Genomic DNA, 14,107 nt, shown 5'->3' with positions numbered 1-14,107 from the left:
CACTGTTAACATTTTATTGTCACTGCAAGAAAAAGTCTTCTATCTCCTCATCCCCACTGGATAATAACAGGACATAAGGGCAGCGAGATGTGAATGACAGCATTATGGCTCACATTTTAATAGGCTTTAGAAGGAAGAGAGATTGCGACATAGACACACATTTTGATTTGGAATTCTGTAAACTGGTTTCAGTTCTGTAATTATATGCACTTTTATTATTACAGAAAGCAACAACACTTGTTTCCATTAATATTTATTACATCCTTATTAGAGAACAATATTTCATTTGTTTTCATGTTATCTTCAAAAAGCCACTGTTTGGTTTCAGGAATCATGCAGTTAAGGTGCCTGGGAGGGATACAACAAAATGCCTTTTACATGGGATTATTTTGCGCATAAACATGGTAATTAGGACCATGTTTATGCATAATTTCAGACTATTTCATAATTGGATGGCACTTATCAGTAAATTAAATGTAGAGCTAAAAGTCTTGCTGTCTCATACCCCAGGTTTCAGGTCTCCTTTTTTGAAAATAATTTGTACACATATTTTATAAACTGTTTACTTATTTCAAATAAACAGCAACAGCACAAACTTTTTGATACAGCTTTTAAAAGGATGGGCAATTTGGTGCCGATAATAAGCTTTATATGGCCTTGGTTTAAACTGATTTATTGTGTCTTTTTACTCTCCCCTGTAATTTCATCTGCTTAGCCCCGTTCTCCCTTTAACTTCTATATTCCTATATGGATCTCAGTAAAATCCTGTAAAAAACAAGGAGCATCTGTAAGAAAAGAAAGTCCCCATCAAAACTGCCCTTACCACCATTGAGCTAAATTTTGTAAACATCTAACTTTGAGGGACAAAAAAATCTAACACTAGACTTTGGATAAAGAATCAGCTGAATAATGCAATATTGCTGTTTTTGTTTTTGTTGAAGGACTTTTTTTTTAATTCCACTCATTTCTTCATCAGACAAAGCTGTTAAAAATTGTACATTTTAGAGTCACAAGGCTACATTTTATTTATATATATATTTTGCTGTTAGTCAAGATGGAATCCTTGTGGACAAGTCAAATATGAGCCAACATGTGATCCAGGGAAGTCATGCTACCCCTCTATTCTGCCTTGGTCAGACCACACCTGGAATACTGTGTCCAATTCTGGGCACGACAGTTGAAGAGAGATGTTGACAAGCTGGAGTGTGTCCAGAGGAGGGTAATTAAAATGATCAGGGGTCTGAAGAACAAGCCCTATGAGGAGTGGCTTAAAGAGCTGAACATGTTTAGCCTGCAGAAGAGAAGGCTGGGGGGAGACACGATGAGGGCCATATATAAATATGTGAGGGGAAGTCATGGGGAGGAGGGAGCAAGCTTGTTTTCCGCTGCCGTGGAGACTAGGACGCGGAACAACAGCTTCAAACTACAGGAACGGAGATTCCACCTGAACATTAGGAAGAACTTCCTAACTGTGAGAGCTGTTCAGCAGTGGACCTCTCTGCCCTGGAGTATGGTGGAGGCTCCTTGTTTGGAGGCTTTTAAGCAGAGCTGAATGGCCATCTGTCGAGGATGATTTGAATGCGATTTCCTGCTTCTTGACAGGGGTTGGCCCATGAGGTCTCTTCTGATTCTTTGATTCTAGAAGAGAATGGCACGTATTTTGGATTTTATTGTATTCTGTTGCATAGCCAACACGGCTCCTCCACATACTTTTCCCGAATATAAGATTTGTTGACTCTTTAGTATTACGGCACATTTAATTAATTTATTATCCCTAGAGACACATTAAAGCTAAAATTCCAGCATACATCAATTGCTTTCATTAAAGAAATAAATTTAATGAAGTTGCCCCTTTTGGGCAAATATCCAACATAATTCATAATTTAGTCGGCTGTAATTGTTAATTCCCTTTCACTGAAACATGCATCATCTTTCTGGGAGGTAAGAGGAATAATGTGATGTCATGGGCCTTTTTACAGAACATATAGTTCTCAATACCAGCCAGTAGTGTCCTAAAGAGAGTAAGTTAAATGTTTGAACAAGGCTGGTGAATGAGTGCTGTTATATACAGCACTGTAGAATGAATGCAGTGATCCCAATGCTGTGGAACCATGGAAGTGGCAGTTTTCCTAGATTTCTCTGCCAAAGAGTGCTGATGCCTTGCAAAACTGTAATTCCCAAGATTCCATGACATTGAGCCCTGGCAGTGAAAGTGGTGTCAAACTGCATTCATCCAGGCATGGGCAAGCTTGTGCCCTCCAGGTGTTTTGGACTGCAACTCCCACAATTCCTAACAGCCTACCGGCTGTTAGGAATTGTGGGAGTTGCAATCCAAAACACCTGGAGGGCACAAGCTTGCCCATGCCTAGATGCACCCAAAGATCAGGAGATGAGAGGAAGATAAAATAAAATAAATATATTGAAAAGAACTAGGAAGTTGCTTCTCCTAAAGTGCAAAACTGCTTTGCTTTCTCTTGCAATCAGAGAACAGAGGAGGGCGGAGTTTCCCTCCCGGAGGAAGAGCTGGAAACGGATTTACAGAGCAGCTCTCTTTTCCTTTTCCTGGTGTCATGGCTGAACCCAGCAAAGGCCCGCTGGCCCGGACGGTTTTGCAGCAGTGCCGTCACGCTAGGCTGCAGGTGAAGCCTCCCGAACAGGGCTCCGAAGCCGAGTGGGTGGAGGTAAACACCCCTCCTTCTCATTTTAAGATCTGGGCTGCATCTCCGTCCTACAGTACAGGCATGGGCCAACTTGGGCCCTCCAGGTGTTTTGGACTTCAACTCCCACCATTCCTAACAGCCGATAGGCTGTTAGGAATGGTGGGAGTTGAAGTCCAAAACACCTGGAGGGCCCAAGTTGGCCCATGCCTGATCTACACTACCTGAACTGCCATGACTTAGTGATTTCTTTACAGATTTGCAGGTGGAAAATCCCTGAAATTGAATGAGACAAGTTGTGCCCCTACCTTGGGAAGTGAGACTTGGCCACAGTGGTCCACGTTCAGGTTACATCTTACATAGACTACTGCAATGCGCTCTACGTGTGGTTGCCTTCAAAGACTGTTTGGAAGGTTCAAGTAGTCCACCAGGCAGCAGCAAAGACTGTTAACCAGAGCGGCATGCGCCCCAGTTACATCAACTCCACTGACTGCCAGTTTGCCTCCAAGCACAATTCAAAGTGCTGGCCTTAGCCTATAAATCCCTAAACAGTTCCGGTCCAGCTTGCATGTCCGAACGTATCTCCTTTTATGATCTGGCACTATTGTTAAGATTTTCTGGGGAGGCCCTGTTCTCAGTCCCACCCCTATCACAGGCATGATTGGCGGGGACAAGAAACAGGGCCTTCTTGATGGTGGCCCCACAGCTGTAGATCTCTGTCCCTAAGTATGACGAAACTTGTATAACAATGACGAAAACAATAAACCAATTGGTTTAATGTTTATAAAGTTGAGTTGATGCTAGACTTTTGATATGTTTTAATCATATGAAAGATTATTTATAATTGATATGTATATGTTTTAGCCTCTGGTGGCGCAGTAGATAAAACCGCTGACCTGTTAAACTTTCTGACCGAAAGGTCAGTGGTTCGAATCAAGGGAGCGGGTGAGCTCCCATTATCAGCCCCAGCTTCTGCCAACCTAGCCATTTGAAAACATGCAAATGTGAGTAGATCAATAGGTACCGCTTCTGTGGGAAGATAATAGCGCTCCATGCAGTCATGCTGGCCACATGACCTTGGAGGTGTCAATGGACAACACTGGTTCTTCAGCTTAGAAATGGAGATGAGCACCAACCCCCAGAGTTGGACACAACTGGACTTAATGTCAGGGGAAACCTTTACCTATATCTTTTAATACTTTTATAATATTGTGTTTTACTGTTATTGTTTGAATCTGGCATTGAATTATTGCCATAGTTTGTAAGCTGCCCTGAGTCCCTTCTCAGGAGTGAGAAGGCTGGGTATAAGCACAGTAAATCATCATCATCATCATCATCTCTCATTTCTCTTCAAATGGTTTCAAATGGCTTTCCTGGTTTGATCTTTCAATTATGCATTATCACATTGCTTTCTAAAAATATTTCTATTTGATTAAGATTATTATAATGAGTAATGTGGCTTTTTTGGGGAGAATTATGGAGCCATCTACAAGGCTAAAATATTGTCAATCATATTCACATAAAAATTAACAAAAATGACTACACCTGAAAGAACATTGTTTTTTTTCAGATACAGCTGTCACGTGCCTAAAGACAGCTGTATCAGATATGCATTATATCATCAATGTAACTTTCTTTATCTGGGATAGAACTATAGCCTATGGGTCCAGGCAATTTATCACATTTTATTTTGACGACATTCATCACATTTTATCTTGATTTGCCACTGGAGTGACAAGGAGGAGATATTGTGAAACGGAAACAAGCTTAGCAGAAAAATCATTTATTAGTCTATTCAGGCATTAAGGTTTTCTCACTGCTTATCTCCTTACTTAACCTTAATAGACTGCAATGCAACAGACAAGACAATTATGGCTATACTGACAGTCAAAACAGACCGAGAAAAAGATAATGTGGAAAAATGTCAGTGGAAAAAATAGCATTATAATTACATCTCTGATTAAATCACAGATGATTTTTCTTGTTCTGCAAATGCATCATGCATGTTCTTCCTGCCTTGCTCTGATCACACTAGTGGTTTTTTGACCATAATTTAGAGGGTTATTAATGTTCTAGAGTGTTGGCTATCCCTCCCAGTTTGGTGTCATCTGCAAACTTGATGATCGTGCCTTCTAACCCTTCATCTAAGTCATTAATAAAGATGTTGAACAGAACCGGGCCCAGGACGGAACCCTGCGGCACTCCACTTGTGACTTCTTTCCAAGATGAAGACGACGCATTGGTGATCACCCTTTGGGTTCCTTTTTCAATGCCTATTGTTTCCAAATGCTGGCTGAGATCTTTTGGCATGGCACCCAATGTGCCGATCACCACTGGGACTACCTGTACTGGTTTCTGCTAGAGGCTTTGAAGTTCAATGTTGAGGTCCTAATAGCGGCTTAGTTTTTCCTGTTATTTTTCGTCAATGTTTTTCGTTGTTTTTCATTATTAATATTATTATTATTATTATTATCATTATTTCTTCAATGGACCAGAATTATACTAGCACCTGGTATCATATGTATTCCATTGACCACAGGTGATTTTTTTCTTTCATAGAAACTTGCCAGGGACTGAACGGTCCATGGCTCAAAAATGAACACTGGTCCAGGGCCCAGTTTGAATAACACTAGTTTAAAAGAACAATTTCTAGCATTGAGGAAAAATCTTCCAAGCCAATGGCTCAGAACAGGGTTGCAATTAGTATGGCTGTATGGATGTTAGAGTTCTGCAATTGCTATCAGCCCTTATCATCAGCCAAAAATGAAAGATGATGGAGTTGCAGGCCATTAACACCTGGAGAGTCACACACACCTTGTCCATCCCTAGTTCAGAGGATGCATTCACACACAAAGCAGTTTTTGCTCCAGTCAAGGTTTCTCATACTTCTGAAATGTGTGCATTTGTCTTAATCACATCATCATGTTTTTACCTCTTGATTGAGACCCAAAGCAGCTCACAACATTAAGAAAAAAACAATACAACACATCTTCCATACTGAGAGTGGTCAACATGAGGAAGAAGAACAGCTACAGTTCTATAGTACTATATTCACCTGAAAGAAAATCTAATTGAACACAATACAGCTTATTGCTTATTGCATAATGTACAGGTAGTCAATCCCCAAGTTATGAAAAGATAGGTTCTGTATGTTTGTTCTTAAGTTCAATTTGTTTTTAAGTCAGAATTACATTTTTAGTGTAACTCCAGCTAAATATGTATATGTATGTATGTATATGTATATACAGTGTTCCCTCACTTATCGCGGAGGTTACATTCCAGGACCACCCCCAAAAAGTGAAAATCTGCGAAGTAGGGACACTATATTTGGATGGTATATAGGGACGCTCCTGCCACTGCCGCTGTCTTGTGAGGCTAAAAAGCTGCTTCAGCCTCCTTTTCTCTCCCTTTGGCTTCTTCCTTAGGTTTCTCCTTAGGAAGGAAGTAGAAATAGGGATTTATAATATTTTATGATTTATAGTATTATTTTAATGTTTATTAAAAAACCGCAAAACAGCTAATCCACGAAAAGCGAACGCGAAGTAGTGAGAGAACACTTTATATGTATATATATGTGTGTGTGTGTCTAAGCTTTGGATACCATAGAGATGGGTTAGCACCGCTGTGGTGTTTCTTTTGCTTCTGTGTCCCTGTTCAGAAGATTTCATCTCACTTTCTGTCCCTGTGACAACTGGATTTTGCAAAAGTTGGCTTGTTGTGTAAACAAGGATTGGTGATGAAACTTCACTGGAGATACCTTTTCCCCTGATAACTCTTTAATGAATGAATTTCTCTTCCTAGGAGTAGATTTCTCTCCGTTCTAAACTATCAGATGTTTGTAACTCGGGTACTGCTTGTAGTTAAAAATACATGGAGAGCACAGTGATACTTTGCAGATTTTGTTCCTTTGACAGTAGATGTTTCAGACCCGTGTATGTATTGGAATGTATTTGTTCAAGAAATATAGTATATGAAACTACCCAGTTCTTTGTGACTGAAAAAATGTTTTCAAATATATGACATTTAGATCTCACTGAAATATGTGTTCTGGATAAGAAAATGTTTTCCTTCATTCCAAAATGCTATTTAAGAAATTCCTTAGCTACTCAAAGAAATCTCGCAGCCTTTTGTGTCCACTATGACATTGTATTTAAATGTGCCAGATGAAGATATATTGTTTCATGCAAACTTATCGGTTGCAGTCTAACCTCCTAAAATCTAAATGTGAAAAATGTAGTTGATTGGATTTGATTTAATTCAGAGTTAATTAATTTAGATAATTTAGTGCTTAAAGATTTTTCTAATTAATGCATTAACCTTTTACTATGTTCATCTGGGAACAAGTCCCATTGAATTCACTGGGGATTTCACCAGAGTTGATGTACACGGAATTATGATGCACTTACAGTTTTATGCACAGAAATAAGAGAGCTATGTAAGTATAGAAAAATACTGTTGTAGTAGAGCCTGTGAGTAACGTTACAAACAGTAGTATGGGTGCCAGAAGGGGAAAAGGGTTACTCGGGAGCAGGAATCTGATGATGAGCAGCAGAGAAAGAGAATTCGGGACATACTTACAGCACCTACAGATGAGAAGTCATTTGAAGGATTCTCTGGGGATGATAATGTTGCAGACAGTAGTATGGGTGCCAGAAGGGGGGAAAGGGTTACTCGGGAGCAGGAATCTGATGATGAGCAGCAGAGAAAGAGGATCTGGGACATGCTTACAGCATCTACAGATGAGGAGTTGTTTGAGGGATTCTCTGGGGACGATGGGTCAATGAGTGAAGGAGAAGAAGGAGACACCATGGATTGGACTAAGATTAGAGAAGTGCAAGCTATTTGTGAGGCGCCAACAACTAGTGATACCTTTATGGGGTTCTCTGGGGGTGAAGACTGGCAATCAGAGGATCCAACTGAGTCTTGGGGGGATCTAAGTCTTGACAGGAGGAATTGGAGGGAAAGTCAAGAGTTCACGTGAAGAGCTAGGAGCAGCTGCAGGGGATAGTGATGGGGCGGTGGTCAGTTCATCTTCTGATGATGGTTTGTAGATAAAAGTGGGTTCAGGGTGAGGGGTCTTTGCAGAAGGCAAGGTGTTGATGTGCGTTCGTGTGCTGTGTATTGGTAAAGATTCTTGTAGACTTGCTGCTGCCTGTTTCGTGTTTAGCGTTGGATTCGGAGCTGCAGTTTGGACCTGGGCTGGTTTGGCTAAAGACGCTGCTTCTGCAGGACACTGGAGCAACGCTGTTTTGGATTTCTCCCGCTTCGGCCCTGGACTTCAGCTGACGACGCTTCTCTTCCTGCGACTCCTTTTGCTAACCATTTGTGTACTGTGCCTTTTTTGTTTTGCCTCAAAGCACTTTGTTCGACTTTTTGCTCTTCACATCCAGTTAATCTGGATTATATTTCTGTTTACCTTTTGGACCAGGTCTGGTTTGGTTTTTTGAGTTTTGACCAGTGGAACTGCATTTTAGTTTCTCTGCGTTCCTTTTCTTTTGTTTTAATAAACTCTGATTTGAAGCCACTTTTAAGTCTGGCCCTTTAAGGCGTCTGTGATTCCAACAAATACCTTGTGGATATGTATGGATTCATAAATATATCTTTGTTATTTTATGCAGATCCAGCGAGGACTTATCATATATGTATGTTTCTTCAAAGGGGCCAGTGAAGAAATTACATCTAAAATGGGTAGGTATTTTTTTTCAAAGGCACAAAATTTCAAAAGCAGGCAATTGAAAATAGCCCTAAAAATAAATAAGCAACTCTAGTGGCGACATTGAATCTAACATATGATAATAAGGAGTGATTTAATGAGGTTTTGCATTAAAATAATTAAAGCATCTCTCAGGGGGAAGTTAGTCTGTGCAACTGTTTCATTCTGAATTGTGCTACATATAAGTCCAATGTATTTTTTAATTAACTGGCTCTTACTGAGGCAGCTGTTAATAAGCTTGCAGAGGCACAGTGTGTTATTAATATAGTACCATATTTAGCTTTAGACCTGGGGCTCTTTTGAAATATCAGCTGAGTTGACTGCATTTTTTAATTTTTTTTATTTTCTTGTCTTTTAAAAACTTTAATTTTATCATAAATATTTATGGGTATTTTAGGAGGGCACACAATTGGTCTCAGGTCCTCTCCTCAGGATATTTGTGGCCAGGTTTTTTTCTCTCGGGGTGTATCTACACTGTGGAATAAATGCAGACTTTCACCACTTTCAATGCCATGGCACAATGCTGAGGGTCCTGGAATTTGTAGATTGGCGGCACACCGGTGCTCTGTGGCAAAGAAGGCTAAAGACCTTGTAAAACGACAACACCCACGATTCATTACCATTGAGTCATGGCAGTTAAACTGGTGTCAAACTGTATTCATTCTACAGTGTAGATGTATTCTCAGAAACAAGCAATCCATAGGGAACAGCATCTGAGGGCCCTTCTACGCTACCATATAAAATCTAGATTATCTGCTTTGAACTGGATTATATGGCAGTAGAGATTCATATCATCCAGTTCAAAGCAGATAATGTGGATTATCTGTTTTGGTAATCTGTATTATATGGCAGTGTAGAAGGGGCTTGATTTTGCTTGAAAAAGACAAAAGAATTAGGTTACAGCAGCCACTCTCCCATATACAGAAGTACTTTTTAAAACAGGTCAAGAAAAACAAACCTTTCACATATAACAGTTCCATGGATTCCACCGCCCTGACCAGAGCTGTTCTCTGAGTAGCAGTTCATCTACTTCTAGAGAGTAAGAGGTTTATAGGACCTCTTCTAAAACGTAAATACTTCTTCTGCCCAAAGCAGAATACAAGATAGTACCTCTTCCATTTCTTGTTCATGTTCAGCTGAGTTTTTCTCCAATATGGCCAGCGCCTTCCACCATACAATTGAAGGCTATGTGGCACTCACAGCTCTCTCCTGGAAATGTTTCTGCCATCTCCTGGCATCTGTTGCTTCTGAGTCAGCTCACTCTACCTAATGTTTGAGTTGGCTCAGCTAGGAAGAGTGACAGCCCCTTCAGTGTAATTAATTAATGCAAGTTGTCATAGATGTATCATCTTGTTTTCTGCTGCCCAGGAGACTAGGATGTGAAACAATGGCTTCAAACTACAGGAAAGGAGATTCCACCTGAACATTAGGAAGAACTTCCTCACTGTGAGAGCTGTTTGGCAGTGGAACTCTCTGCCCCGGAGTGTAGTGGAGGCTCCTTCTTTGGAGGCTTTTAAGCAGAGGCTGGATGGCAGTCTGTCGGGGATGCTTTGAATGCGATTACCTGCTTCTTGGCAAGGGGTTGGACTGAATGGTCCATGAGGTCTCTTCCAAGTCTATGATTCTATGATTCTTCAAAAGTTGCTATTAAATGTGTCTAATGCCGGGGGGGGGGGGGGGGCATTTCCACCATATCTGAAGTTCCTCTCAAATCCTCATGGGCAAAATGAAAAAATTACACTTTTCCAAAAAATAAAATGGCTCCAAAAAGTCCTTGGAAAAATAAAGGCACTTCCACCATGTTTGGAGCCCACCCTGGTCTAATTTAGTCAAGAAAGGCCTTTTTTGGAACAGGAGGCAAACGGTGCCATCCCCCTTTCATTGTATTTACTGGGTTTTTTTGAGTGCATTCCTTAGGGCCAGGAATTGTCAAATCAACAATTTGTAAAATACTCTTGGAGCCTTTTTAACTGAAAGAAAAAACATAAATGTAATAAATACGCCTCTGCTGCATCTAAGATGGCCCAGAAAAGACCCCAAAAATGGATGTGTTTGGGGAACTTTTTTGTTGGAGTGGGTGCAGAGGGGGTACAGTCTTCCATATTCTCCTTGGAAGCTAATGGGACTTCCCCTTTCCACAGTTGCCATCCCTGGATTAATTTATGAGCTTACAATTAGAACAGTTTCATGTGTAACCATGTTCCATTTCAGACATTTACAACCAGAGCGTTTCAAATCTATGATTTAGATGTATGCACTCCTTCATCCGCCAATGTGTTCCTTTTCTTTCTCTCATTTTCTAGTCCACAGTAACTATTATTTGTGTTTCTGAATTTGATAACTGTGGTTATCAAAATGAGGGTTTTCCTTCAGAATCAGAGGCTGACTAGATAAAATGTAAAATGCCATTCTGGCCATCCTGGAACATACACACATTTTCTACTGCATTTTCTTAAGCAATATATAATCATGCTTAATGTGCTCTGTGCATATTTATTATATAGATAGGACATTACAGAAACACATTGTAGATGTAAACTTATGTCCCTGGTCACCTATTTCAAACGCAACAGCATGGACAGTCTTCTCACACAAAAAAAGCATCCATAAGTACTGGAGTCTAGAAAATTGAAAATTGTCAAAAAGATTAACTTTTCTAAGGCCTAGTATGAATAAATGTCACACTCAAGATCTCTTGATAGTTGCACATGCTCTGCTTAATGTTTAGAACTTCCTTTTGAAGTATTTTTGAAGATGGCTTCTACACCTGAAGACATTTTATGGAGCAAACAGTAAAAGCTGACCTAACTACATTTGAGGTAGATAAGCAAACTTTAAACTTTTCCCTTGAACCCTGGAATCCATTCATTTATTTTTTAAAATTTGTTGTACATTTTAAAGTTCTAACAATAGGGTTTCATACATACTGTATTCCTCTTAAGATGAAAGTGATAACATAGGAAGGGAATCTCTATATTGGGAGAAAGGTTGAATAAAAATCAATTATAATAAATAATAATGTTAACATAGGAATCCTTACAATCAATTGAGTGTCAAATCATTGTTTAAGAAGCTTATTCAAGGAAGAGTTTGAGAAATAGGTATAACTGGAGACTTGCACCTGTACTGTTATTAAATGGTTATTAAATATTTGGAAAAGAAAGTTGAAGTGACTACAATGCCCCATAGCACCTAATGAAGTTAGGTTAAAAGTATGATTGCGTGTTCAAAGAACAATAGAACCAACCAAAAACTGCAATTTGTAAAAACCAGAAAATGTATTATCTCAATAGCTTTCATGAATAGAAATCATTGCTAGTCTCAGTCATGGTACTCCCTTGTAACATATTTGCAGACTTTAAAATTTTTAGAAAAATAAATCTTATGTAGCCAGTAGATGGAGCTAATATACAGGTAAATATTCACACCCCTGAACTAAGGACCTGGTTATTGTAAAATACACAAATACTTGCTTTATTTGTGCGTGGATATATCGTTTTTCTATCTGTTAGTCAAGTTTATTTCATAGTGTAAGTACTGTGGCACATTCTTAAAATGTTAACAGTTGTGCCAGACTGATGTTTTTAGAGTCTTTCTGACTAAACAGAAGGATATAAATATTAAAAATAAAGAAATAGGCAGGATTTAACAGGCTGTCTAGCTAATGTATAACTTTGTTAAAGCCTACTAACTCTGTTTTCCCCTCTGTTTTTGCAGTCAATACACTCTTGAATGTGAAGTTAAGTGAAATTGAAGGTGGGAAATATGTTTCTATTCTGGATTTGCCAGGAGACATCTTAATAATACCTCAGGCCACACTGGGTGGTAAAATAAAGGGAAGAGGCATGCAATATCACTCCAATATTGAAAAGGACATTGGGCTGGCACTCTATTCCCAGTTTGTGGTTCAGTGTGAAAGAGAACTGGCTGCTAATGCCAAGTGTTTCGAGGCTGGTGTTATTCTCAGGCATGGCACATATGGAAACCGGCAAGTGCTGACGGTGGATACAAATGGACCTTTCACTCATATGATTGAATTTTGACATTTTTAAGTAAGACATATAGTCTGACAAATACAGTACTATTGTGCCGATAGGCAGCAATATAGTTAATTTCATTCAGATGTTTGAGAGAAATGAAAAGGCTTCAGTAAATGAATATCAGGTTAAATAAATGTTACTGCTTTATGATAAGTATTCTCAATCTGTCTTCTTCCTTTATATAGTCAGGAATATAATTCCTGATTTATGATAAATGGAGCTTGACCAGGAGATTGCTAATTTTTGATGCAAAGCTACTAATCGTGACATTTCTTTTTCCCTTCTCACTCCCTAATTTCCTTCATGACTACATAGTCTTCAATGCTATTAGGATATCCGTGGTTGGAATCAATATTGTTGTAAAACAACCCACACTTTAAATATCAGATATTAATCCAATACTGTCAGTTAACAAAACTGGAAAATCCAGAACTGACATATATGACTTATTGATGACTGTTTCGCTGTTATAAAAAGAAATTATAAATTCAAAATTAAGCAATATTAAGAAGCTTTTCCAACAATGGGGTGATTTACAAACGCCTAAATACAAATAACTATTACATAGAGAACCTTTCTGGTATAGTGGTTTTAGTGTTTGACTAGAATTCTGGGAGTCCGGGGTTCAAATTCCCAGTTAGCCATGGAAACCTGCTGAGTTACCTTGGGCAGTCACATTTTCAACCTCAGAAGAAGGCAATGGGAAAACTCCTCTGAACCATATTGGATTCCCCTTGAGGCTATTGTAAGTTGAAAATTACTTGAAGGCATCCCTCTCTGAATGTCTCTGGAGAAGTGTGATGAAAATAATCAAAGGAATGAGGAATGGTTATGGAAGCTGGGTGCGGTGGGGAAGGCTCAGGGGGGACATGATAGCTGTGATGCCTCATGGGCCTTGTAGTCCTGTTCCTAGTACTATTGTGGCAGATGAAGATGAAAACATGGGGTTTTCGCCGGTTCAACAAGAGCTGGAGTCTCTTCACCTGCCGGATATTGACGTTTGCCCTCAAGAATTCAGTAAACCAGGCCTTGGGCAGTACTCCCCTCCGTTTCCCAGGAAGGAATCTTATTCTAAAGACAGGGGAGTCAGAGAAGCTAATCGGAGAAGTCTAAGAATCGCTGCCAAACAAATGGCTGATTAGGTCTGCTTCCCTTGGGAAATTCTAAGGAGTCTTGCATCTGGACAGAGTTGGGTTTCGCTTCTCGTTCTCTAGGGAAAGAGATTGTTGGCGGGAAAACGAGACCCAATATAGGGGTTTGGCGCGAGAGATTCCTTGCGGAGTCAATTGATCAGCTTCAGGAGAGAGATCGTGTGTGGACTTCGTAATCCCAGTTCCTTGCTTCCCGGATCGAGTTTCAAGCCTTGCCCAGCCTTGCTGTTTAACCACGGACCCTGCTCCATGCTTCACGTTTTGCCTTGTCTCCAGTCTCGGACCTAGCCAAGAATCAAGTTTATTTCCAGCCTTGTTGTCAAGTTTCAATGGACTTCTAAGACTCTGACATTTCCCCACACTATTGCTTGGCAAGAGTGTGTGTTTCGGTCAAGTGGATTAAAACTTTGAACTCTAATATCATTTATTGGACAATACATTTTTGGACTATATTTGACCTCTTTTGAAAGGTCTGTTTCTGAACTATATTCTTCACTTGTTTTTATTGATTTTATATATTTCTTTAATAAAGATATTAGATAGAGA

At 39.6% G+C, this 14,107-nt stretch overlaps 1 protein-coding gene and 1 long non-coding RNA gene across 3 annotated transcripts; one reads left to right on the top strand and one right to left on the bottom strand.

Moving 5' to 3' along the window:
- On the bottom strand, positions 1-3,502 carry LOC134295497 (uncharacterized). The gene is made up of 2 exons (XR_010002093.1): positions 2,966-3,502; positions 1-1,638 (listed from the first exon to the last, which is right to left on the bottom strand). It is a non-coding gene; the product is annotated as an uncharacterized LOC134295497 (long non-coding RNA).
- On the top strand, positions 2,382-14,107 carry dtd2 (D-aminoacyl-tRNA deacylase 2). 2 transcript variants are annotated; one of them, XM_062968246.1, is made up of 3 exons: positions 2,382-2,639; positions 8,276-8,345; positions 12,088-14,107. In XM_062968246.1, the coding sequence occupies exons 1-3, from the start codon at positions 2,571-2,573 to the stop codon at positions 12,411-12,413; spliced, it is 465 nt and encodes a 154-aa protein (XP_062824316.1). In that variant the 5' UTR covers positions 2,382-2,570; the 3' UTR covers positions 12,414-14,107. The 2 variants fall into 2 exon arrangements, with proteins under 2 accessions (XP_062824316.1, XP_062824315.1); XM_062968245.1 differs by having other exon boundaries at positions 2,396-2,681.

The sequence above is a fragment of the Anolis carolinensis genome, chromosome 1 (assembly GCF_035594765.1).
Source record: "Anolis carolinensis isolate JA03-04 chromosome 1, rAnoCar3.1.pri, whole genome shotgun sequence".
Taxonomy (NCBI): Eukaryota; Metazoa; Chordata; class Lepidosauria; order Squamata; family Dactyloidae; genus Anolis; species Anolis carolinensis.
The sequence above is the reverse complement of the archived record's forward strand: the minus strand, read 5'-3'. Positions and strand labels throughout refer to the sequence as shown.

Excerpts from the sequence above, each read along its gene's own strand:
- dtd2 (XM_062968245.1), top strand. The coding sequence starts at position 2,571 with ATGGCTGAACCCAGCAAAGGCCCGCTGGCCCGGACGGTTTTGCAGCAG. Across the intron at positions 2,682-8,275 it reads CCGAAGCCGAGTGGGTGGAG|ATCCAGCGAGGACTTATCAT; the intron begins GTAAACACCCCT and ends TATTTTATGCAG. Across the intron at positions 8,346-12,087 it reads AGAAATTACATCTAAAATGG|TCAATACACTCTTGAATGTG; the intron begins GTAGGTATTTTT and ends CTGTTTTTGCAG.